Genomic DNA, 27,128 nt, shown 5'->3' with positions numbered 1-27,128 from the left:
GTATAGAAGCACGTAAGAAAAAATAACAGGACTTTACTGACGTTTCGGCCGCGGGACCGAAATGTCAGTTCGTCGGAGTGATGCACACATACAACGGTGGCGATATGTAAGGTAAAAATATGATATATCATTGTACGTATCAAGGACGTATCACAGCGCTGTAGCTGGCTTAAAAACGAATTGATAAAAACACGAATGTAAACAGGGCACGTGATATGACAAAAACGCGCGAGAACAGGAAATGCACGTATAGAAAAAAAAATAAGGTAAACACGACAGCTGATGTCTCAAGAAAAAATCCCGGGTTCCTAGCCATTGACAGCTGCGCTGTAAAAACCCACCTCGCACAATTATGCGTAATTGTCAAATGACCCATTGAGCGAAATGCAGCTCCACTAACCTGAAACCTGGGGAAGTGCGAAGCATTGCAGTGATGCACCGCTAATGGGCTCATACTGGCTTAATTAAGCAATGGTTCATGACTGTGATTGGTATGCAATGGTATGACTGTGATTGTGAAAGGATAATCTACCATTAAAGCTCAACTTCCGGTTTCTCTTTATTGTCCCGATACGGTGCGCGCGACAACCCTTAGCCGCGCAAAGTACAAGTACTCAGTTCCTGGCAGAGTAGAAGCCACGCACCCTCCCTCCCACGCTGTCTTCCTGCTTTCCTCCTTTCGCGTGGGAGATAGAGTCGCCAGTTTCCCTTGCGCCCGCCGGTCGCATGATACGCACTTAGTGCCGCAGCTAAACTTCGCCTCCCCTCCCTCTCTCCCTCCCATCCCCCAACGGCCTTTCGCACAACCGGAGACGTCGTGTTTGCTCTCCGCCGTGCGTTCGCTCTCCGTGAAAACGCGCGTCCCTTGCGCGCTTTCACTCGCACATACAGCATACGAGGTCTGTTAGAAAAGTATCCGACCTTTGGCCGAAAAAAATAACTGGCATAACTGGAGCGTTTGAATCCTAATCACCCTCAAAGTAGTCTCCTCGGGACTCCACACACTTCTCCTAGCGGTGCTGCCATTGTTGGAAGCATTCCCAGAAGGCCTCTTTCGGAATGTAGTTTAGCTCAGCTGTCGTTGCAGTCATAATCTCCTCTCTTGTCTGAAATCGCGCTCTTGTCTGAAATGGCCTCTTGACTTTGGGAAACAGCCCGAAGTCGCAGGGGGCCATATCAGGAGAGTAAGGAGCCTGTTGAACTACAGGAGTCTGGTTTTTCGCCAAGAATAGTCTGATTCAAGTGCGATGAATGTGCAGGAGCATTGTCGCGATGGATGCGCCAATTTCCTGTTGACCTCTTCATGGCCAAATCTTCGGTCGTAATGGAATGTGCTGAAAAAGTGCTGATGCCCACCTTTTCCGCAATTTTTCGGATAGTCACACGACGGTCCCGCATCAATCACCACAGCGTTCACATCGGCAATGACCGGGTCCTTTCGGCATGTTGATGGCCTACCGGAGCGTGGCTCACTCTCCACCGATGTGCGGCCGTCTTTAAACCGGTTGTACCATTCCTTAATATGTGCTGCTCATAGCATCGTCACGAAAAGCCGTCTCAATCTTGCGAATGATTTCCACTTGGCTGTCGCCCAGGTTCTGGCAAACTTTGATGCAGTAGCGCTGCTCCAGTCGCTCCGCCATTTTCCTTGCAATGAAAAAAACCGACAAGAGCACTGCGCACTGCCTCACTCAAACGCTGCGTCCCAGCGACTGGCGTTATCGGCAGGCGGGAAAAAATTCGTGCATGCGCACGATTATTCAAGGTCGGCTGATGCAAGCACGCTTGTTTCATATCCATCAGGTATTCGCAAAAAAAAAAAAGAAGGTCGGATATTTTCTAACAGACCTCGTACGGCGCGCGGCGACGAGTTTATTGCCGTTAGACTTTATACGGAGCCTCACGACGACGGCGACGGCAGGAATGCGCTTGGAGTGTCTATATAATTGCTATCGCAATAAAAGGCGTTTTTTAATTAAAGCGAGACACAGATTAATTCAATGAAAATAAAATTCCTAATCAATTTTACATACGCGTGGCGAGAAAAGAGACAACTCTATTTTACTTCATAATTATCAAAAAAAGTTGTCGCAGTTTCACCTGAAAGGTGAAGCATCAATTGCGATAGCAAATTTGTAGAGAGATATACGGAGTAATGATATTAGCTTTATCAGCTGTATAAACTTGGACATGCAGCAGCACCGGCAACGCGCCGAACTGTTGTCGACGCCGTCGGCATTTTGCCCGCGTTCGCTCAAAATGCGTGCGGCGTTGGTGACTGTTGCCGGAGCCTCTGATATAAATAGGCACTTGGTGCCGCAGCTAAACGTCGCCTCCCTTCCCTCCCCCTTCCCCCCCTCCCCCACGGCCTTTCGCGCATCGGAAGAAGGCGCGTTTGCTCTACATATGTGGTGATTGTAAAGGAGGAAAGAGACGCCTACTTCTGCAGCCCTTAAGGAAGCACGGCGCAGAACGCGCGTTTGTTCTCCGCCGTGCGTTCACTCCCCGTGAAAGAGCGCGTCCCTCGCGCCCTTTCACTCGCACATACAGCGTTCGGCGGCGCGCGGCCACGATTTCATCTCCATTGACGTCATACGGAACCTCACGGCGACGGCGACGGCGACGGCGACGGCGACGCCGACGGCAGAAATCTGCTTTTGAGTGTCCATATAATTGCTATCGCAATAATAAATACTTTTTTTCATCGCCCACCGTAAGAGCGCCCACCGATAGCGGCGGGCGTTGACGCCGCTATCCCTTGCCATGCAATGAAGCTCTTGAAGTGTGCAGAAAGGCGCGCTGTAAAGTTCACCTGTTACAATACACCCCCCTCACATGTTGTGTTGTTTTGGTCGTCGACGTTTGTCTGAATTTGGTGACGTGGGTAGTTTCATTGTTTCTTAAACTGTTCAGTCAAAAGTAGTGAGTTGCGACCACCAGATAATTGTTTACTTTAGTTGTTTTCGTGCTACAGTGCTGGCCGACGGGCTTGGCGTACGACGAAAGGACGAGCACTCTACGCCCAAAGCGTTCGTCGGCCTCCAAAGAAAGTGTGTTCCGTGCAGGGATGCGATTTCGAAACCCGTACGGCTGACCTTTACCTTCATCGCTTTGCGCGCTGAAAGCTCGGAACGCCCGTCAAATCGAATGGCGGGACATTTGAATATACTGCTCTAATGGCAGGACTCCGAAAACAAATTTCGCGCCTTTGAGAACAAAATGACGTCACTTCTTTTTTAACGAATATGACGTCACACTATTTTTTTCCCATCGGAAGTGTTCCCTACTCACACAGATGGCACTACGCCCCATGAACCGCCGATGAACAGACATGTTTTGAACGTATGGGCTTCTATGGAAGCTTGGCTACCAGGTATATTTACCTTGTCCAGTATCACGGCGCGTGGACAGGAATAGAGACGGGTAAGGGAAAGTGGGAAAGAGTGTGGCGACGGCGATTGTGCACGTGGCCTGCGCTTCTGTGGTCACGCGATTCGGAGATGCTGGTGCGGCTGCAGCAGCCGTTGCGGCAGATGCATGGGAGGTGCGGTGACCGCGGCGACGCTTGTGTGGGCGTAGTGTGGTGCCGTATGAAAAAAAAACGTATGATTTCATAATGTACGAAGCCTAAACAGTTTAGATGGTAATCTGTCCGCATACGAATGTTACGGCCTCACGAATTGCGTTCAATCTTGATGAGGTGTGGTCCTTACAAGGGACCGAACCTCTTGGTCAAAATGGTGCCGGGAGACTTGTGCGCGCCGCGGATCTTGTGCATGCCGCGGATCTTGTGCACACCACAGTTCTCGTCATCTAGTAGCGGCACGCGGAAGTACGAAGAGCGCGAAGATTCGCCGATGCGGGCGGGCGGCACCGGAGCAAACGCGATCGTTTCTCTGTTGGATATTTCTTTTCCCAAATTTTGGGCTGCCAAGTTGGGGGTGCAGCCCTTACATGAGTCTGCACGATAAGCGATGACGCAGTAGGTTCAATAGTCTCACTCAATCCCATCCCTGGCAGGTTCTCCTTTGTGCCTAAAATACACAAACTGTCCCGGACACCCCATTGTTTCGGGTTTTGGCACTGCATGGAGCCACTTTCGCGTTACGTTGATGTAATCATCATCAGCATTCCATGTGCTTTCTTATCCTATCTTAAAGAAACAGACAATTTTCGTTCGACATCGCGACGATCCTCTTGATACCAGTTAAATCCCAGCTCGTGACGTCAGATGCGGTTTCACTCTATACAAACAGCCACCATAGTGATGACATTCAGGTAGTTGTTCATGAGTATGACAGATAGTCCGATGAAAAACCCGTTGGCAGTGATACACTGGCTACATTCCTTAAATTAATTTTGCAACATAATAATTTGGAATCGGGCGGCTCACATTATCTTCAAATAAGTGGCTCGTCAATGGGCACTCCCATTGAACTTAAATATGCCAGCATTTTTATGTCTGTTCTGGAGAATGACTTTATTAGCAGTCGCGTACTAAAACCTATTTATTATAAGCGATTTGTGGATTACATTTTTCTTATCTGACCTCATGGTGCAAATTAACTTTTATGCTTTATAGCTGATTTCAATAGTGCCCGCCCATCTATTCCTTTTTCGCATGAGTACTCTCGTTCTACCATTAACCTTTTGGACGTTACAGTTTAGCTATCTAATAACAAACTAACCACTAAACTTTACGGAAAACCAACGGACAGGCATCGTTATCTTCACTTTAAAAATTCGCATGTATAACATTATAAAACCAGTAAACCATGTAGTCAGGCGCTCCGTTTTAAGAAAGCTTTGCTCGCAGCAGTCAAACATTTATGCAAATTGAACTCCGCGAAGCGTTTTTTCCAGCAGGAATATCCACGTCGTATTGTTGATGATACCGTTAAAAGAGCCGATGCGCTCAATCGAAGGACTTGTTCCGTGCAAAAAAGCAATCGTCCATTCAGACACAAGGTAACCTTGTTCTAACCACTTAGCATCGGTTTCGAATGTTTCTTCAATCCTTAAAAAGCATTTTAATATACTAGCGCAGAGTGATCATTTTAAAACAATCTTTCCATAACCACCTCGGATATATTAATCTGCATGACATCCGAACGTCATCTAAAATGACGATTCCAGAAATTGTGGGTTATCGACCTTGCAAAAAAGCACGATGCAAGGTTTGTGCACACATGACATCATGCATTTCCAGAAGCACTGCCTCGATTTCTACATGAAAATTAAAGGTAATTTCACGTGCGACACTAATAACTGCATCCATATTTGCTCGAATGTTCCGTTTGTAAATTATAGTACGCAAGACAAACTGAAACGTCGTTCAAATACCGGTTTAACAACCATAAGTGTCATGCTGCCACTCTTCCTAATATTCCGCAATCAAAACGTGCGCGTATTCCGGCCCACTCATTTGATAAAATCACCGCAACAACCCTTCAATCTGGTTTGCGTTCCCACCACGAATTAGAGCTTCGAGAAACGTATCTAATTCATAAATCTAAAGCGGTAACTTGTGGGATGAATGAAAGTGCTCGCAAACTTGCCTTTTCATACGTTTAGTGCGCTCACTCCTCATGACTTTCGTCGCCCCTTATTATTACTATAAATGTACATTTTTTCCCTATCAAATTTTGTCGGTATGATGTCAAAACGTGTGTACGTGCATTTCTTGCTGTCACATGTTTTCCTTACTATTCTCTTTTATTTTGTTATATGATGTTGCCGGTGCCACATGCCCATTGTCGCCCTTTAATTGTCCGAATGCGCACACGCCTATTTGCTGTTTTCGCGCGTTTTATTGGGATAGCAATTACACGGACACTCCAGGCGCATTTCTGCCGCCGCCGTCGTAGTGAAGTTCCATATAAAGTCCAAGGGTGATAAAATCGTCGCTGCGCGCCTTATGATGTATGTGCGAGGGTGAGCCGGCGATGGGCTCAATCTCGCGCACTAAAGGAAGGAAGCGCGCCGTCTTCCATCACGCGCAAAGTTCCGGGGGAAGGGAAGGGAAGGGGGGCGTACTCCAGCGGCTGCTGCGTAATGCACGGCCGCGCGTGCCCACCCAGCCGCCCTATCTTCAATCTTTATTTCGCATTATTTTATTTACAAAAATTAACATTGGGACAAGAATTAAAAGCTGCTTGTTTGCAGCTCGACAAGGTTCTTGCCCCTATTCATGACAACGGGGACGTAATAAAATAAAGTTTGTACACTTTAGTGTGTGCAATGTGCAATTAATGACACAGTATAAGTGAAAATGTGTAAAGTGAAATGTACAAACAGTGTTACAAAGCAGTGTGTGTAGTCAGTACAAATGAATATGAATATATAGTATATATAATGAAAGCCATCTGTGATCGGGACAGAGTCCGCCGTGCGCTGTGTTTTCGCGGCTTTGTTCGCGTTGATGCAGCACGAAGGTCAATTCGCTCGATGCTGCTGACGCGCTTGCTCACTCCAGAAATAGTTTCCGCGGTCATCGAGTGAGATGTGTTCATATTTGCTTGTGTGCACGTGACACCATGCTTCTTAATTTAGTTAGTATGCCAATGTTTTACAAGTTTATACGGCCGATAAAACTACTACCCTTACTTCGTATAGCTGCCCACTAATTTGCTATCGCAAACGATGCTTCGCCTTTCGGGCGAAACTGCGACTTTTTCTTGACATATCAGCTTCCGTGCTCACCTGTTTCTCTTTTTTTTTCTGCACGTGTATTTCCTGCTCTGCGCGTTTTTGTCATATCACGTGCCCTGTTTGCATACGTATTTTTGTCAATTCATTTTTAAGCCAGCAACAGTTCTGTGATACGTCGTTGATAAGTACAATGATAGATCATTGTTACCTTCTATATCGCTACGGTTGCATGTGCGCATCACTCCGATTAAGGCTTGTCCCGCGGCCGAAACGTCAGTAAAGTCGCGTGATTTATATATATATATATATATATATATATATATATATATATATATATATATATGTGTGTGTGTGTGTGTCTGTGACGCGAGCAGGAGATTGCGGACGGAGACAAACATGGTCGCCCGAACACTGCCTTAATTCTTCGCCTTCCTCCACTTCCATCTACTATTACGCCGTACCATCTTTGTGCGTTTCGTCACACACTTCCCCCTCCCCCCGAGAGAGCGCGTGCTGCAAACAACATGAGAGGTAGCAAAGAGTTTGATGAATAAAAATATCAGACGGTGCAGCTATTACAATGTCCTGGCTTTAAACTCATTCCAACTTCAAAGAAATGTGCGGCAGTCCGCTGACGTCTAGCATAGCTCGGGTGGCCGAGGCTGGCTGTTGCGCTCTGGACGACATATGCATGCCCCGATGAAGGAAGGTTTTGACACATTGCAGCAGTGGGAACTCGGATGTAGTGGTTGTCGGCTGACTCGTCGCGACTGGCAGACACGTGGTGTCTCCCGCTCGAACGTTCGGTTGACTGAGTAGTCGAGGCGAATTCTTTGTTGGTCCAGTATGTCAGGAAAGGGCCTGCGTTCTTTTCGTCGTTCTACACAGCGTCGTCGCACGAATCCTTGGGGTGAAAGCAGTCCTGATAAGTGGTGTTGGAGGTGCACTCGGCGACCTTTTTGATTACAAAACGTCGTCTTCGTTGAGTGCGCCTTATATTTAGGTGGCTTGCGCACCGACGTTTTCTTTGTTGTTGCAAATGTGCTTTCGGCGACGCTCGCCGTCGTCTACTGTTGGGAAGTCGTTGTGGTTGCTGCAGTTGTTCTTTGAGTTGTTGATGTTGATCTTTTTGATGTTTATGCGGGAGCTGCTGATGCGGGAGCTGCAGATTTGGCCTTTTATTTGTTTTGCAAACGGATGTGGTAATCTGTGGGTAGCTGGTGCATTGCTCGCTTGTGGGAGACTCGTCTGGTGGCGGAAGCATTGTGTCAGGTTTCATAGAAGGCTCTTCTGAGGCTGCAGCGACGATATGATGAATGGGTGCTGTTGTCATACGGCAGGGTGTGACGCTTAGGGCTTGCAATGTTTCTGCAGTGGCAGCTGTTCCTTGGGGTGTGTACACGGAAGAAAGGTTATTTGTTGCGAAGTGGTTTGGTCTCCAAATACCCATGGCTTATCCGTAGCTGCTGAAAGAGTATTGTCTTCTTCGTGAAAAGAGCACATGCTGTTGGTAGCTTCCCTCTGACTTATTGTCGGGTAGCAAGTCGAATTCGCTTCACCAGAAGAAATAGTAGTTGCGCCTGAGATGTGGCGTTGTCTTGCACCAGTGAAAGTGTCACATGGCGTGAAACCTGGTGGTGGGCCATGCGTACAAGACAAAGTTGTGAACGCGTCGGATGGTTCAGCGACAGGATTCCTGCGGCGTGTCGTGAGCGTAGATGGTGAAGGTGGCTCTGTGGTAGTCATCATCATGCTAGGTCTGCGTTTGTGCGTAGCCTTCTCGCGAGGATCATGACATGAGAAACTCATCGATGATCTCACACGAGGCCTTGTTTGCCACTGATGATGATAGTTACGTTGAGTCTGTGTGTAACTGCGGCAGCCCAGTTGAAATGTCTCTAGCTGTTGGGTACTGGAGCGGTCTGCAACGTATACGTGAAATCGACTGATCTTCTATTTGATTCTCTCACACGATCCGTTGGTTTCAAAGATGTGCGTGAGGTAAAACCGAAATGCCTCCCCGGTGACGTAGTTATTGAAGTTGGAGACCATATCCCGTTCCGACCATGATGCAGTGGATGTGTGGAGCTCGAAGAGGCGGAACCAATGTTCCACGGGCCCATCGTCCACTGATCCGGTGTACTTGGGTATGTCCAAGGCTTGCGGCGATGCGGTCATGATGCTGGTCGGTGTAGGTGGTGGATCTCTGCGCTTGGGGTTCACGGCGTTGTGTTGAATACTTGCATGATGATGTAAGCCCGATGTGGTGGCTGCCAGGTCTTTATCCTGTCGACTTGTGTTTAGCTGGCTTGCGCGTTCACGCCTTTCTTGTTGCATCTGTGTTTTCGGTGATGCTCTTCGTCATCGATTATGTCGAAGCCGTCGTCGGGGTCGCACATGGATGGTACGGTGTAAGAGTAGATGGAAGTTGGAGGAGGACGAAGAATAAAGGCAGTGTTCGGGCGACCATGTTTGTCTCCGTCTGCAACCTCCTGCTCGCGTCACGCACACACACACACACACACAACACACATATATATATATATATATATATATATATATATATATATATATATATATATATATATATATATTGACCAAACGCTATACCTTTAGTGACTCCAGGTCTTGCTGAGGTCCCACTCCAGACAGTAGCAGTAACTTTGCTGAATTGATGGCTCCGGCGGACACGATGACCTCACGCGTTGCGGCCACGAATCCGGCTTTGTAATTCTTCGTAAACGTCACGCCTGAGGCCCGCTTGCCTTCAAAAGTTACCTTCGTTGCGAAAAAAGCAAAACATAATGGAAACAAGGTTATTGAAACAAAGACAAGAAAAATCTGCTAGGTGAGAAAGGCGCCGTCAGTGTCCACATGCTAAGAGAGTGAATCATACATTTCAGTGATAGCTTAAGGATTATTCGGGAAAGTGAAATCTGGCTTAGTACGGCTTACTATAACTACTGCACATGCCACTCTCCATAATGAGTTAAGTGTCTGTTTATCGTAACCACTTGCACTCCCCCCACTGTCATAAGTGGAAGGGCAAAGTATGTCATTTGCCCCCCCCCCCCCCCCCCAACTTCCTATTTTTAAAGCGGACGCTTTCGGCTGCACGCTGGAAAATCTAACAATGCAACAGCAGAGGCCAAACTTTCTTTCTGAATACATTACTCAAGTAAGTAATGCTTTTCTTTGTTACGTATCGCCTGTTTGGGCAGCGAGGATTGTCTTTCGTTCCTCGCTACGAAGAGCTGTAGCAGACCACGAACGGGGTGTGCGATACACGTTGTCATTGCGAAGCAGGCTGGCTCTGGGCAGTTCCCACCATACCAAATTTCACGTTGCGCTTCTTGCATCATGCCCAGTTTTTTCGGCCGCCTAACCATATTTGAAAACGCAAAATTATCTTGCTATATTTAACCTAAGGGTGACGAGGGCTCCGGCTAAAGTAGTGTAATCAGCCGCGCCCAACGATGGCGTGCCTTACTGCATAAAATGAGTAAAGGAATTATCAAATACCGGAACTACTCAATATATATATATATATATATATATATATATATATATATATATATATATGTAGTTCCGGTATTTGATAATCCCTCTACTCATTTTATGCAGTAAGGCACGCCATCGTTGGGCCTTCGATATTTAATCTACTTCTCAATTTTTTTAATTAGACTAAAAGTGTCAATGACAAAATTGAAGAGCAACATGAAAAACTTGCGATACAGCTTTCTGTTGCTCAATACGTGCTACATAAGTATTTTTCCGAGCGTGAAAGAAGCCCGCGATTATATGCAAAGTGCCTCGAGCGGCCAGTCGCACAGCAATATTGCGTCTATTCGTGGGTTTCTTTCACGCTCAGAAAAACTTTGACGCAGCACGTATTGAGCAACAGAAAGCTGTATCGGGAATTTTTCACGTCGCTCTGCAATTTTCTCATTGACACTTCTCATCTAATTATAATATTTGTGAATTTCATTAATTGAGACTAATTATGTAATTAGGTGGAACGCAAAAAAATAATTGGAATATCTCCAAACGATGGCAATCAATATTACCTGGATTCTGTCCAGCTACGTGGCATTTGCATATTTTTAACTCTTGGTGCATGATAGTTGGGACACCCTGTGTAGGCCCAGAGGCTGTCGAATTTCATTATCGCCACTTATCCTAGATATGTCAGTGGCAAAACAACCTTCAGGAATGTCGACAGTTGGGCGAGTTGGTGACCAATCATTTTAGCAGCGGTTCTCCTGTGTAGTCTTCCTGCTTTTCTGTATCCTGTTTTTGTTTTGTGCTTCATACGTTCAGAAGAAAACGACGCTGTCGAACGTGCAGAGACTCCATTACAATTCCATTACAACTGCTTTGAATTTTTTTTTTTTGGCATGTATCACTTCAGATGTTGCCTGTCCATTTTAATTGTAGGCTGTTTCAGCATAAGAGTTACACTAGCACGCGTTCCCTAGCTGGCGGAAGCAAAATTAGTGGAGAATTCATATTTTGAGGAAAGAGGGGCTACATTTTGAGTGATATCTACCGAAAACTTGGAATGTGTAGGATACCTATGTGCTTTGAAAATATTTACTAAATACCTGATTCTCCCGACGAGGCAATTTCGTTGAAGTAGGAGTCGTGTGCTGAGTGAAGAGCGGTAAATGTTTGATCTGTGTAGGTTCATTGCTGCCTTTGTAGGAAGTTGCTTATTCAAGTTTTCCAATGTGTCATACCACTGTTATTCAAAGTGCTTCCCAGACAATCAAAACAACTGTGCGAGGTACGATCTTCAAATTTCATGAAATACTAGAGAATTGTGAGTGTAATGCGCTGCGACACTTTCTAGTATTTGCTTTAAATCTACCGTTGTACATACTGAGACCTCGTTTTTCTTTCTGTTTTTGTTCGTCATACGAGACTCGCAGTTTGTTTTTCCAGTGTCTTCGGTGGCTTGTTCATATTTGGGGACAATTAGTGGCATCGTATGGATAATGTGTAGGCAACATTCCAAATAGGGTGAGTTAAATGCGTTTTTTTTTTTTTTACAGCAGATTACGTATGCAGTAGTTCGGAGCGTTATCAGTGTGTTTTACGAGCGGCGTAAAACTTATACCGCTGCCCTGGGCTAACTGCAATTACAACCGAGGTCACATTTTGCGAACGTAGGGTAAACGCTACGAGAAGCTTTTCTGCGATTTTAAATGCATGTTGATCAAATGCTGCTGTTGACAAATTTTTCATTTAGAAGAATTTCCGTTCGAAAGTGTCAAGCTGCCGTTATGAGCTACGTTTGCAAAATTGCAAGCAAATACATGCAGGGCAGGGCAGCGACGCAGGCGTTGGCTGTGCGATTTACGCCAGCAACCATTATCGCTTGCGCTGCGATAATGGTCGTCTTTTAGGCGGCAGCACACCCGGTTAAATGAATGCTTTTGACACGTGTACTTGTTTATCTTTCACCGGTGACCGCTTTTCACTAAAGTCCCCATATAAGAAAAGTACCGCCATTCTTTGATCAACGCCGCTTCTCTCTCTCTCCTGTATCTCCGATTGGACGATGATAGCGCGCGCTTTCACTTCTTTATATATTTTTTTTCGGCCTCAGAGCCATGTTGAAAGTCTTCTGCGCAGCCGCAGTCGCCGGCGGCGTCGGCGGCGCGCGCCCGGCCTGAAAGCTTCAATGTGGACTTTTTGGTGCGCCACCGTCGACTTGCTTTCGCAAGCAAAAAGTAAAGAAAAAAAAATGTCACAGTTTCGCCCTAAGGGCGAAGCAATGAATGCGATAGCAACACAGCAATGTCATACGAAGTAAGGTGAGCGGCCTTGGTAGCAATATGAATTGTAGTAAACATGAGCTGATTAAGTAAGCAGGTGTGCTGCGGCGTAAGTAGACCGACATGAAGAGAGACTCGATGACCACGAGAAGGCGCGTGTGAAACGGTGGTGTTGATGAGAAGCGCTTACCGTGGGCAGCGCGTGCGAAGGGACACACCTGTAGAGCTGCACTGCCGATCTGGGCAGCATTGCATGTGTAGCGTGCGTTGGAAAATGTGGCCCGACTATTACTAACTGAATGAACAAGCGTGGTGTGAGCGCGCACAAACAAACATGAATAGATCACACTGAATGACTGCAGTCAACGACTGTCAAAACGCTGGCAGCGAGCGTATGTACGTGCGGTCTATCGCTTCAACGGAAACTGGAGAGGCGAATGCAGGGAGCAAGGTCAGAGCCGTGTGGAGATAAGAGACGGTGCGGTCGAACGAACGACGAGCGCGGTTGTTGGCAGCGTAGAAGTGCCCCCCCCCCCCCCCCCCCCCCCCCCCCCCGCTTCCTCCGGCACTGGCTTCCCGCTTCCTTGCTTGCGCGTGGGAGCGATAAGAGACTGTGCGGACGAGCGACGAGCGCGGTTGTTGGCAGAGAAGTGCCCCCCCCCCCCCCCCCCGCTCCCTCCGGCGCTGGCTTTCCGCTTCCTTGCTTGCGCGTGGGAGATTGAGTGCGTTCGCTCTCCGTGATAGCGCGCGTCCGCGCACGCTTCCGCTGGGGCATACGGCGCGCGGCGAAGATTTTATCTATACGGAACCTCACGGCGACGACGGCGACGGCAGAAATCCAATTGAAGTGTCCATATAATTGCTATCGCAATAAAACAAGTTCTTTAGGAGAGGAGACGGCGGAGGAAAGAGTAGATGGCGGTACTTTTCACTGGCTAACAAATGTTAAACGTTATCGCTCGGCGCAGGACGCGCCTGCATGTATCGGAAGTTTCTCGAACGTTATCGATGCTTCTATCCGTTGTCTGTTGTCACCAACGCTTATGTAATCTGATTGTATGAGCGACGTGAATTGACTAGTATTTTTTGGAAGACACGCGGGCGGCAGGGATTCGATGACTCATGTATAAAAGTCGACGCGTTTCGCCGCTGATCAGATTTCAACGATCGCCGACTAGGTTCGCCGCTATCGTTCTGCTTCGAGTGCAACTTGTTTTTGTGGGCAGAGGTTCGCCCAATAAAAAGTCCGTTTCGTCATTCACAGTTTTGCGACTGGTTTCTCCACCGTCACTACTACGTGACACTGGTGGAGGTGCTTTGATGTACTTGCACCGGACCCCCCCCCCCCCCCCCCCCCCCCGTCTAGCCGTTAGCCAAGCCCACACCGTCGAGAAGACATCGACGCCTACCCCGAACAGCGAACTAGCCGCAGGCTGCTAAACCTGCCGCCGGAGTGCAAACCCCTACCCGACCAGACCAAGAAGACAAGTCATGACTACGGCAGCAGCTACCATGACATCTCCTTTGTCAACATCTGCGATCGTGATGCAACAACCCAGGGAGCCGCCCACTTTTCGTGCTTCGCCATGTGAAGACCCCGAAAGCTAGCTGGAGGCATCCGACCGGGTCGCTACGTTCAACAGGTGGGACTGCGACAAAAAGCTGTGCCATTTCTACTTCTCTCTTGAAGACGGCGCCAGAACCTGGTTCGAGAATAGAGAGCCCACACTAACAACCTGGAACATCTACCAAGCCGCATTCCTGGACACCTTCATGAGCGTCGTCCGTAAAAAAAGAGCTGCAGCCTCGATGGAAAACCGTTTTTCTGCTCCTGAATGAGAGCATCATTATGTACACCGAAGAAGTGACTCGATTGGTCCGGCACACCGACCCCGCTATGCCCGAAGACAAGAAAGTTCGCTTGCCCATGCGTCGAGTTAAGCAGGAGCTATTCGCTGGACTGATACGGAATTCACCAACGACAGTCCAAGACTTTCTCTCGCAGGCTACGATGATCGAGAAAACACTGGACATGCGCAACCGGCAATACAATCGCCGTTCGACATCACACTACGCCGAAGTCGAAGGACTCTCTTCCAACAACCTGTAAGATACCATCAAGACGATCGTGCGTGAATAGCTTCAAAAGCTGCTACCATCGTCGCAGCCTCAAGTTGCTTCCATTGCCGATATCGTACGGGAGGAAATCCAGCAATCTCTAGAACTTCCCGAACCACCACAGCCTCAGTCGGAAGCAATGAGCTACGCCGCTGCTGCATGCCAGGCTTTCGACGCTCTTCGCCAGCGCCAGGACCCTACGCCACCGCGATTCCCTCGCCAGCCACGACCACCACCGCCGCTGCCGACGCCATCGCGCGCACCTGTCGGTCAGCGCTACGGCCCGAGGAAGACCGACGTTTGGCGCACCCCCGATCACTGCCCACTCTGCTACCACTGTGGAGAAGACGGCCACACCTACCGCCGCTGTCAGTACCGCGCGAGGGGACTACGGGGATTCGCCGTCAACGCGCCGCGTCCAGTGCGAGGTGAAGGACCGCGACATCGCCGACTACCTCGCCGGATCCCAGTGGCAACCACGACGACCCTCACGCTCGCCGTCACCAGGTCGCTACATCTCGCCGCATCGCCGTCAGTACACCGATCCCACCGGGGCCGATCTCCCAGCCCTCTCCCGGGAAACTAAAAGCAGCAACCGATGGAGGTGCGGTTGCTGTGCGACGCAATTCCGAAGATCCTCCACCGCCGACGACGACGACGATTCGCGAATCATCATCACAAGACATCAGCACGCCGCCTGGCAACATCCTTGACAACACTTCGCATCCGAAACACCTTCCGACGCGACGTAGCAGCAGCGGAGCAAGCCGACGCAGCCGTGATCCGACGCCACGACTTAAGCGCAACGCCAGACGACGGTCTACTGACCTAGACGTGCTAATGATAGCCATAACGTCACAGCTCTCGTCGACACTGGAGCCGGCTATTCTGTCTTCAGTGGCGCGTTCGCCGCCAAGTTGAAGACTGCCTGGCAAGGACCCGATATCCGGACAGCGGGAGGTCACCTAATAACTCCGGCTGGAATCTGCACAGCGCTAGTGACGGTTAACAACCGCACTTACCCGGCGAGCTTCGTAATCCTGCAGCACTGCTGCAGGGATGTCATCCTAGCCATAGACTTTCTAAACCAACATGACGCAGTCATCGACTGAAGGCCCAAGTCGATAACGCTTTCAACGCACGAAGCACTACCACCGGATACAAACATCAGTTACCATGCCTTGAATGTGCTTGAAGAACAAGTCACCGTTACGCCTCGCTCCAGCGTAATAATTTCCGTCGGTACCGAAGTGCCAGCAGACATGGAGGGCGTCGTCGAGGGCGATCATCACTTACTGCTCGACGGTGAAATTTGCTTCGCTAGAGGAATAGCTGAGCTACGTAAAGTGAAAGCAAGAGTGATGTTCACAAACTTCAGCCACGAATACAAGCATAATAACAAAGACGCCATGGTCGCCTACATCGATGAAATAGTACAAGCCAGCAGTGCTTTCACCTTCACGGATTCTAGCGCACCTGCAACGACGACTGTAGTACCTGAACCAGCTTTCGACGTCAATCAGAACCTTCACAGACATCAGAAAGAACAGCTAAAGGCCTTGCTCCTGCAATACAAAGACTGCGTTTCGTCATCGTCAAAAATTCGGCAAACCCCTGTCGGTAAGCACCGCATCATAACCGATGAATATGTCCGCCCACTCCGTCAGAGCCCGTACCGAGTTTCGGCGCGCGAACGAGAGGCCATAAGGCAACAAATCGACAAAATTCTACGCGACGACATCATCGAGCCGTTCAGGAGTCCGTGGGCGTCCGCCGTGGTGTTAGTGAAGAAGGATGTAACCTTACGTTTCTGCGTCGATTATTGTTGCTTCAACAAAATCACGAAGAAGGATGTATACCCTCTCCCACGGATAGACGATGCCTTGGATCGACTCTACAACGCAAAGTATTTTTCGTCGATGGATCTCCAAACCGGCTACTGGCAAATCGAAGTCGACGAGAGGGACCGGGAGAAGACTGCCTTAACACCAGACGGACTGTTCAAGTTCAAGTTCATGTCGTTTGGTCTTTGCTGAGCACCGGCGACTTTCCAACGCGTCATGGATACCGTACTGGCAGGCTTGATGTAGCAGACTTGCCTCGTCTACTTGGACGACATTGTTGTGTTTGCCTCAAGCGTCGAAGAACACCTCCGGCGCCTTGAAACAGTTCTTCAAGCAGTCAAGACCTCCGGACTCACGTTGAAGCCAGAAAGGTGCCGCTTCGCATACGAGGAGCTCTTGTTTTTGGGCCACGTCATCAACAAGTCTGGAGTGTGCCCTGACCCACAGAAAAATGTCACAGTTTCGCCCTAAGGGCGAAGCAATGAATGCGATAGCAACACAGCAATGTCATACGAAGTAAGGTGAGCGGCTTTGGTAGCAATATGAATTGTAGTAAACATGAGCTGATTAAGTAAGCAGGTGTGCTGCAGCGTAAGTAGACCGACATGAAGAGAGACTCGATGACCACGAGAAGGCGCGTGTGAAACGGTGGTGTTGATGAGAAGCGCTTCCTGTGGGCAGCGCGTGCGAAGGGACACACCTGTAGCGCTGCACTGCCGATCCGGGCAGCATTACATGTGTAGCGTGCGTTGGAAAATGTGGCCCGACTATTACTAACTGAATGAACAAGCGTGGTGTGAGCGCGCACAAACAAACATCAATAGATCACACTGAATGACTGCAGACAACGACTGTCAAAACGCTGGCAGCAAGCCCATACGCTGCAGCGGGCGAAGGTACGTGCGGTCTATCGCTTCAACAGAAACTGAGCGGCGAATGCACAGTGCATAAAGGTCAGAGCCGTGTGGAGATAAGAGACGGTGCGGTCGAGCGACGAGCGCAGTTGTTGGCAGAGTAGAAGTGCGCCCCCCCCCCCCCCCGCTCCCTCCGGCGCTGGCTTCCCGCTTCCTTGCTTGCGCGTGGGAGAGATAAGAGACTGTGCGGGCGAGCGACGAGCGCGGTTGTTGGCAGAGTAGAAGTGCCCCCCCCCCCCCGCTCCCTCCGGCGCTGGCTGTCCACTTCCTTGCTTGCGCGTGGGAGATTGAGTGCGTTCGCTCTCCGTGATAGCGCGCGTCCCCGCACGCTTCCGCTCGGGCATACGGCACGCGGCGAATATTTTATCTATACGGAACCTCACGGCGACGGCGACGACGACGGCGACGCCGACGGCAGAAATCCGGTTGAAGTGTCCATATAATTGCTATCGCAATAAAACGGCGACCATCACTGACTTTCCTCCGCCCGCCGACAAGAAGGCAGTGGGTTGATTTCTTGGACTGTGCGCCTATTACAGGCGCTTCGTCAAGGACTTTTCACAGATCACCGAGCCACTTACGTACCTCACGAAGGCCGACGTCGAGTTCAAGTGGGAGACGCCGTAAGTCAAATCATTTGAAGAACTGAAGCGACGCCTGCAATCGCCACCAATACTTGCGCATTTCGACGAAAACGCCGATACCGAAGTCCACACCGACGCAAGCAGCGTAGGACTCGGCGCCGTGATTGTGCAGAAGACTGATGGACTAGAAAGGGTTGTAAGTTACGCTAGCCGGTCGCTGTCGAAGGCGGAAGCACATTATTCCACAACAGAAAAGGAGTGCCTCGCCATAATTTGGGCTACATCAGTTTCGCCCCTACCTCTATGGTAGGACCTTCAAAGTTGTAAGCGACCACCACGCCTTGTGTTGGCTAGCTAACTTGAAGGATCCTTCAGGTCGCCTCGCACGATGCAGTCTGAGACTTTTATTTATTTTATTTATTTGTACATACTGCAGCCCTGTCGGGTTATGGCAGGAGTGGGTGTGAAAAGCAGAGGAATGATAAACAATAAATAATAAAGGCAATACGAACAATACAAACCAAAACTATTCAATGGCCGTCAAGAATAAGTTTAAAGGAAGAGAACGAGTAGGACCAGGCAAACAATTCCAGTATTCAATTACACAGGGAAATAAACTGTATTTGAAAGTGTCCGTACGGGCAAAATAAGGCGCAATGTTTAGGTGATGGTAACTTCTAGTATTGGATGGTTTTGCAGGAGTTAGGTATTTATCTGAAGATATACGGCAAGAGGAGTTAATAATGCAATGCAAAAACTTCAGTGATTCCGTGCGTCGGCGATCTGAGAGCGGTTGTAAGCCTAGGGATGAAAGCGCTGCAGAAGGTGAAAAATCCCTGTCGTACCTACGGCATATGAAGCGGATCGCTTTCTTTTGGATGACCTCAATCTGATTAATGTCGCATTGTTTGTGCGGATTCCAGACAGGAGAAGCATACTCTAGTATAGGCCGGATTAGTGATTTATACATCAGTAGTTTAGTATCCCTTGGGGCTGTGGTCAATGTGCGGCGCAGATAGCCTAACTTTTTCAATGCCTTTGATGATATTAAATCTATGTGCTTCGATCAAGACATACTTCGTGTGAAAACAAGACCAAGGTATTTATATTCACTAACGCTCTGAATTTGAGTATTATTAACTTTGTAAGTGAAAACGGAAGGCGTCGTTTTATTAGTGAAAGTCATAACAACGGTTTTACAAATGTTAATTGTCATTTGCCAGGTAGCGCACCAAGAGCTAAAATTAGAAAATTATTTTTGAAGCTAGATTAGATTATGGGGTTTTACGTGCCAAAACCACGATCTGATTATGAGGCACGCCGTAGTGGGGGACTCCAGAAATTTGGACCACCTGGAGTTCTTTAACGTGCACCTAAATCTAAGTACATGGGTGTTTTCGCATTTCGCCCCGATCGAAATGCGGCCGCCGTGGCCGGGATTCGATCCCGCGACCTCGTGCTCAGCAGCCCAACACCATAGCCACTGAGCCACCACGGCGGGTCAAGCTGTAAATGGTCCTGAAAGCAGGAAATTTTATGATATAATACACAGTCATCAGCATGCAAACGTATATTTGAGGTTATGTGACGAGGCAAATCATTTATAAAGATCAGGAAAAGCAACGGACCCAGCACGGCAGGGGCGTAGCCAGAAATTTTTTTCGGGGGGGGGGGGGGGGGGAGGGGGGTTCACCGGCCCGACCGGGGGGGGGGGGGGGGGGCAAGCTTCTGCTTTCCTCTAAGTCACGTGATCGATAATAAATATCGGTAGTTTAAGCAGACTTTATACATGTATATCAAAGACATGGGACCCCCCCCCCCCCTCGCGTGTGCGTGTGCTCGTGACGAAATTAAGTAAAAAGTAAAGTACGCTCAGTAAATACAGTATGTACGACAGGTACAGTGGGCGTTTGGAGCAACGGCCTCTCATCGCGCCACTGAATGGACCAGTCTTCGAAGACGCATTATTTAAACGACCTGTGCGATCGGAGAAGACATCATTAATTGGTAATTTCCGTTAAGCGTAGATGGCGTCGTCCTCATCGGGCTATACCTACTCCCATAGAAATACCTTGTTCGCTGCGTCTTTGCGCTAGAAAACTTAAATACGCGCAAAAACGCGTAAGGCATTTTTTTTTTTCGAAGCTTTCGTCGCCCTGCTCCCTCATACGAGAGCGTTGCATTTCCTGCGGCAAGTGCATGGGCCGCTGTGTCTTCCGCTATGTGCGAGCGTGCAACCGTCATTTGCCTTTACGTCAACAGATTCAGAATTGTACAAAATATTTCACCGCACAGCATAGATATGGCATGTGTACGCATTTTAAGAAGTGCGTGCAACTCATTTCTGCTTCACTTACGCCGGTGCAAACAGGAAGCGGCCTTGTACCTCACAGAATCTCGACTGATTGGTGTACTAGTGATGCAGGAATGAACTCCGGTCTTGTTCATGTGCATAGTGCACATAATCAATTTCTCAGGAGAGAGAGAGAAACAACTTTATTTAAATTAAGACCGTGCTTGGTCACTGTGGGTGGAGCCCCTCTTCCAGGGCCCCACTGGCTATTGCGGCGCGCCGGGCCTGGTCGAGGGTCGCCAATTGGCTTCCCAAGTCCAGTTCGGAGAGTCGCGCCTCCCACGACCAATTGCTAAGTGTATCGTCAAGTAGCGGCGAGACGGCGTCTGCCGGACGCTGCGTGCATTGATAAGTGATGTGTTCTAGTGTCGGGGTGGAGTCGCACCATGGACATCTGTCGCTGTGTTTGTTAGGAAATATTTTGTGCAGTCTATGTAAATGTGGGTAGGTGTTTGTCTGTATTCGGCGCCAGTCCCTCGCCTGTCGCCTGTTTAGCTTGGGGTGAGGTGGAGCTTTGGTTCGTCTTCCTAGTCGTTGTGCCTCAAGTATGTCTCTCGGTGTGCTGCCGGGTGTCGGAGAGGCGTCCGTTCGAGCGGTATGTATCGCGGCTCGGCCTGTTATACCTCGAGCCAGACGATCCGCCCGATCGTTGCCTTCCACTCCGGTGTGCGCGGGACACCAGGTTATCCCGTGGTCCATTTGGAGGCTTGGTCCTAGTATGCGAAGGACCCCGGCCGGTAGAACTCCCCGAAGGAAGAGCCGACAGGCGTCTTGCGAGTCTGTGAGTATATAAGCCGACTGGCTCTTGGCCTCAGCGTCTCGGATGGCTAGGGCTATGGCCGCGGATTCCGCCGTGGCACTTGAAGTCGTGCGTACGGACGCTGCTACGATCGGTCTACCCCGGTTAGTCGCGACAGCCACATAAGTAGGAGTCGCTGTCTCACCTCTGGGGTATAAGCCCGCGTCAGTTAAGTATGTGTCTGCATCCTCCTGCCTTTTGCGCAGGATGGCTGCTCGGGCTTGTCGCCGTTTCACGTGGTAGTGAGGGTTCATGTGACGTGGGATGGGGTTGACATGAATTCTTGTTCGTAGATCAGGTGGCATAAGTATGGTCTCGTCTCCGCAGAACTGTGGCGTTAGAGGGTATCGTAGTCGTGTGAGCACGGAGCGCCCCTGGGGTGTGGCGTTTAGTCTTTCGCGCTGGGCGATGAGTGTGGCTGCGGCGAGTTCTTCGTATGTGTTCATCATGCCCAGCTCCGTGAGACGGTCACTGCTCGTGTTTTCGGGCAGGCCGAGTGCCGCCTTGCAGGCAATCCGGAGCAGTCGATTTGCTTGGTCGATGTCAGTTTGTCGGGCCGCTTGGAAAGGAAGAGCTTAAGTGATTCTGCTTATGACGAAGGCCTGTACTAATTTCATGGTGTCTGTCTCCTTCATTCCCTCTCTGCTACGTGCTATTCTGTTAATGAGGCTAGTAACACTGCGAACCGTGCACTTGAGTTTGGACAGGGCGATGCCGGCACTGCCCGTTTCCTATATATGCATTCCGAGCACTCGTAGCTGCTTGACTTTTCGGATGGGTTCTCCGTCTAAAAGTAGTTGTAACGGCGGAGCTCTGTTGGCTTGGGTTCTGGGTGGTCGAATATGGATGTATTCTGATTTGCTCGGTGCGCATTTCATGCCGGCATGATTTGTGTATGATTCGACCGTGTCTAGGGCTTGCTGAAGTGTGTTTTGTCTGTCCCCGTATGAGCCTTTGGTCGCCCAGAGCGTAATGTCGTCGGCGTAAATTGCCACGCCGAGATCTTCGTCTTCCTGTAACTGTAGGGCGAGCTTGCGCATTCCAATATTGAATAGGAGCGGAGACAAAATTGCACCCTGAGGCGTGCCGCGGCCCGGCAGTTCATATGGGAGTGACCGTGACGCTCCGAGCGCAATTGTTGGAGTGCGGTCACGCAGAAAGTCCTGAATGTAATGAAATGCTCTTTCTCCACATCCGACGTCCTCAAGGCCTTCTAGTATGGCGGAGTGAGATATGGTGTCAAAGGCCTTTTGAACGTCAAGGGCGAGCAGGATTCTGTCTAGGCTGCCCAGGGGAGGGCTGAGGACCTCGTCTTTTAGCATGAGGAAGACGTCCTGTGCAGAGACTCCCTTGCGAAAGCCGAACATCGAGTCGGGAAGAAGGCTGTTACGCTCGAGGTGATTCTCCAGCCGGGTGTGCACGACTCTTTCAAAGAGCTTGCCCATGCACGATGTTAATGAGATGGGCCGCAGCTGTCCGATCTCTCGTGGTTTACCAGGTTTTGGGATCATGATGATGTTGACCGATTTCCATAGCGCTGGTACCCGACCTCCTTTCCTCCAGACCTGATCGTTGAACAAATGCACAAGCTGTCCGATGGCCGTGTCACTGAGATTGCGAAGCATCGCATTGGTGACGCGGTCTGGTCCTGGTGCTGTGTTCTTTTGGAAAGTCTGCGCGGCTGCGTAAAGTTCTGCGAAGGTGATGGGGGCGTCTAGATCTTCGTTGGCTTCCCCATGGTATTCTCTGGGTGCTGTTGTAGGTGTTTGAGCCTCACCGGTGTAGGTGGTCTTGAGTTGTTGCAACAGCTCAGTCTCCGTCCCTTGGTACTTTCCTATGAGTCGGCGCATGACATTAGCCGTTTCCGTGCGCGTACTGGTCGGATCTAGCATGCATCGCAGTATGGCCCATGTCTTCTTGGTGCTCAGTGTGCCTCTGAGGGAGTCACAGAAGCTGTGCCAGTTGTAATTGAGTGTTCGAGCGTAGGTGTTTGCTTCTTCCGCCAGTCGGTCGATTCGTCGCCTTAGGTTACGATTGTGGCGCTGTCTTTTCCACCTCTTGCTGAGACTTCTACGAGCTTCCCAGAGATGGGCTAGGTGGTTGTCTATAGCCGGCGTGTCTGGTGTGGTTTGGAACTCCTTAGTGGTGGCATTATAGAGTTCCTTTAGGAAATTACTCCATCCTTCTGCCGTAGTGGGTGTCGAGGGGGCTGTCTGCTGGCGTTCTCGGTATTTCTTCCAGTCTGTCAGCCTGGCCGTCCCTAAGGCTAGGCGGACCTTCGCCGTGTCCACCGTCGTGCATAGGATGTAGTGGTCGCTGCCTAAGTTTTCCTCGAGGTTACTCCTGGTAACACCGTTGTCATTGTTGATAAAGGTAAGATCCGGCGTAGTGTCCCGAGTCACGCTGTTGCCTATCCTTGTAGGAACTCCCGGGTGTGTGAGCAGCAGTAACTCGTGGGCCTGGGTGGCGCTGAGTAGATTGATTCCCTTGCTCGTATCTCGCCCGTACCCCCACTCGGTGTGCCATGCATTAAAATCGCCAAGGAAAATCAATCGGTCCCGCTTTGATTTTCCTTGGCGATTTTAATTTCTCAGGACGCGTGAACTCCGACGAGAACTGTCAGCGCCTGTAACAAGAGTTTACTTACGCTGTACTGCGCACAGCAGTAATTCATGCTTGTCGGCTGTCTGTTTCGTGCATTCTGTTGCGAGTCGGTGGAATTTCACTGCTGTCATCAACCCCTTCGTGTGTACATTACTGGTTTGGGATTCCACAACAAAACAGCAACTACCAGCCTTTCGTAATTGCTGGATTGGGATTCAACAACAACACAGCAACTACCAGCCTTCCGTAATTGCTGGTTTGGGATTCAACAACACAACAGTAATTACCAGCCTTCCGTAGGGGCGCAATCGCAAACAAGAGACGTTTCTCGCGCAGACTAAGCCTACGTTCACACTTGGGAAGCGGCAAGCGGGCGGAAAGGCCAAAGCGGCCGGAAAGGCCAAAGCGGCCGGAAAGGCCAAAGCGGCCGGAAAATGTTTTCCGCGCCTGTCCAAGTTGTTCACATTTGTTTTGCTACCGCCGCGGCCGCCGCTGCCGTTTTCGTCCAGATCCATCTCGTCTGCGTACGTTTGTCGGCGTGGTGGCGCTCATTATCGCATTATTTCGAGCGGTATGTTCATTCTTTGACCCACGTACCGTCATCAAAAGTGATCATTTTACGCAACTTCGCCTGTCATCTGCGACCTTCGGTAAATTCCTCGTTGGCGTTCCGTAATTCTCCTCACACGGGCGCGGTAGCGCTGAGTCACAGGTTGGTGCCTAGGCGTGATAATATTTCTTTAATAGCTTTTATTTACAAGTTATAATAACATTTCATCATTTCGTATTGTCGGCGCCTCCAGGACACCAAAGGGGCAACGGGAACACCACAGCTAAAACCCGGGCTGGCCCTTGTGTTTGGGCTCGCCAAAGCCTGCGCGTCCTACGTGAGACCTACGCTCCCAATCTATCGTCGCGACGAGAAAAGCACCCCGCGACTTCTGCAACATACCGTACACGTGCGAGGAGAATTATGGAGCGCCAACGAGGAATCTGCCTAACTATTGTCTGCCGTGGAAGTGGAAGAAGAAATGGCTTTTATACTTCTACCGACTTGTTTTCTAGAAATGGACAATGAATAAACGGAAGACGCGGACACCTCGGAAACGGCGGTGGTGGGTTCGCCTGGCTTTGCAAAAGCGCGAGAAGTTGGGTCACGCCAAGGCTTCGTTCATCAATACTTCTTTTTGGGCGAGTTGGTACATCTTGAAACTTTGGGTAACAGCGCAAACAGACGACCACAAGAAGGGAGACACGGACACACGGCGCCTGTGTGTCCGTGTCTCCCTTCTTGTGTTTGCGCTGTTACCCAAAGTTTCAAGGCTTCGTTGCCGCACCTCCGGTCGCGCGACGTTGAATACTATCGCGAGTATTGCTGACAGTACGTTTTAGTGCCACTCTTGTCGTAGAGCAAGGGCTGGTTCTTGATCGCGTCGATCAGCATTACAGCCTACACTTTTGGTGCCATGTTCAATTTTACGACCGGTTGTTTGCATGCTAGTGTAGCTTCCGGTGAAGCAGAACGACTTTCCGCCGCGTTTCCGCTTCGCCATGGCGAAAAAATCGGCCCGAGACCGATTTGGCTCGCAGCCTGTTTTTCTGCCTGTTTTGCCGCCTAGGCGGGCGGACTTTTGCAAGATTTTGCCGCTTCCGACAGCTTCGAGACCAAGTGTGAACGTAGCCTAAGATCCTGCGCGAGCGCGGCCTAACCGGCACCTGAAGGGAAGCGGCGGAAATGTATACCGGAGATTTCAACCACCTGGGGTCTTTAATGTGCACCTAAATCTAAGTAAACGCGCCTCGAGCGTTTTCGCCATCATCTAAAATGCGGCTGCCGCATTTGTTGCTTCATTTGTTGCGCATTTGTTGCCTCAGAATGTGGCCGCCACATTCTCGCCCAAAACTTCACAGAATGTTAAAGCCTTGACAAACACCGTGACAGTTTTTTCCATATGCAGACATGATTCGCTGTAAATTACCAACCCAAACGGAAGCGCCCAGGAATGAAATTGTGATAGTAGCACCGGTTTCATGAATTATGTCAGCGCGAAGCGACGGGAACAAAAGGTGGGTAAGTGGTGGTGGGGGGGGGATTTCGGGGAGGGGGTTGAAACCCCCCCCCCCCCCCCCCCTGGCTACGCCCTTGCAGCACGGAACCTTGTGGCACTCCTGAGGGCACCTCTGTCACCCTGGAATTAGCTTTGTTAAAGGACACAAATTGAGATCGATGGGAAAGAAAACTAGAAATCCAGCTGAGAAGGCGGGCATTATTAAGGATGGCGTCAAGTTTATACATCAATTTCGAATGAATCACTGTATCAAATGCCTTTGAAAAGTCAATGAAGATTGCGTCAATTTGGTTGCCCGTATCGAGGTTAATACAAATGTCATGTGTAAATTCACTTAGCTGAGTTAATGTGCTGAACCCGCGTCTGAAGCCGTGCTGGACATTAGTTAGTAATTTATATGACTCAAGGTATTCCATAATGTGTTTGTAAATAATGTGCTCTAATACTTTACACGAATGAGAGGTTAAAAAATTGGTCTATAATTAGATAAAACGTGTTTGTCACCGATCTTGAATAAAGTAACAACTTGAGCCATTTTCCAGGATGAGTGTACTGTAGAGCATGTCAGGGACTTGCGAAATATGACAGTGAGGTAGCGACAGGTCCATAATGAGTACCGTACCAAAAACAAGTTAGGAATGCCATCTGGCCCAGCAGACTTCTTAATATCGAGCTTCAATATTAAGTTCAACACACCTTCTTCGGTAATGGTAATTTCATTGATAGATACGTCACTACGGGCAATGGTGTCTGTTTGGGTGACGTTGTTGTCACGAGTGAAAACTGACTGAAAATACTCATTAAATGCGTTTGATATATGAAATGGATCATTGGTAAAATCATTGTTAATCACCATAGAAGTAGCCGTCGTATCCCGTGGCAAGACAGACGACCAAAATTTACGCGGGTTGGTTTTTAGTAGGTCCTGCAGCTGCACACGGAAGAAGAAATCCTTAGCGCAGTTAATTTTCAGTCTAAGCTCCTCTTTTGCCTTAAAGAAATTCATCATGGCTGCCCGATTGTTTGACAGCCTCTTACACCTTAGTATATTTACACGACGTGTCAGATGTAACATATCTCGCGTCATCCAGGGAATTTTCACATATTTCTTCTTTGTTTTAAAAGTAATAAAACACTGAATACTTTTTTAACCAAGCATTCGAAATAAGTTACCAATGCGTTAACATCACAAGTAGAACTTAGTGCAAGGAATTCTTCAAAACCATCAGACAGAGTGTCTATTATTGAAACATCATCAGCGCGATTAAAATCTGGAAATGTAGAGAAAACAAAATTCTGCTTAGTAACCGAGAAATTTAAGGAGACAAGAACGGCCTGGTGATCAGAAATTCCCTGAATGACATCACTTCAGGCATTTGCAATCACCATCGTTTAAAGCCCGGGTGAAAGCA

At 49.2% G+C, this 27,128-nt stretch overlaps 1 protein-coding gene across 2 annotated transcripts in view; it reads right to left on the bottom strand.

Moving 5' to 3' along the window:
• Nucleotides 1-27,128, bottom strand: part of LOC119452875 (glucose dehydrogenase [FAD, quinone]) — a 207,543-nt gene that overhangs the window by 95,418 nt on the left and 84,997 nt on the right. The window contains exon 6 of one of the 2 annotated variants that reach the window (XM_037714827.2): nucleotides 9,262-9,429. The exons of the other annotated variant lie outside the window; for it this stretch is intronic. Within the exon in view, the coding sequence (XP_037570755.1) occupies nucleotides 9,262-9,429 (168 nt within the window). The remainder of the gene's footprint in view (nucleotides 1-9,261; nucleotides 9,430-27,128) is intronic. 2 annotated transcript variants of the gene reach the window in all.

Source organism: Dermacentor silvarum, chromosome 5 (genome assembly GCF_013339745.2).
Source record: "Dermacentor silvarum isolate Dsil-2018 chromosome 5, BIME_Dsil_1.4, whole genome shotgun sequence".
Lineage (NCBI taxonomy): Eukaryota > Metazoa > Arthropoda > Arachnida > Ixodida > Ixodidae > Dermacentor > Dermacentor silvarum.
Note: the sequence above shows the minus strand (reverse complement) of the source record. Positions and strands in the feature narration are given on the sequence as shown.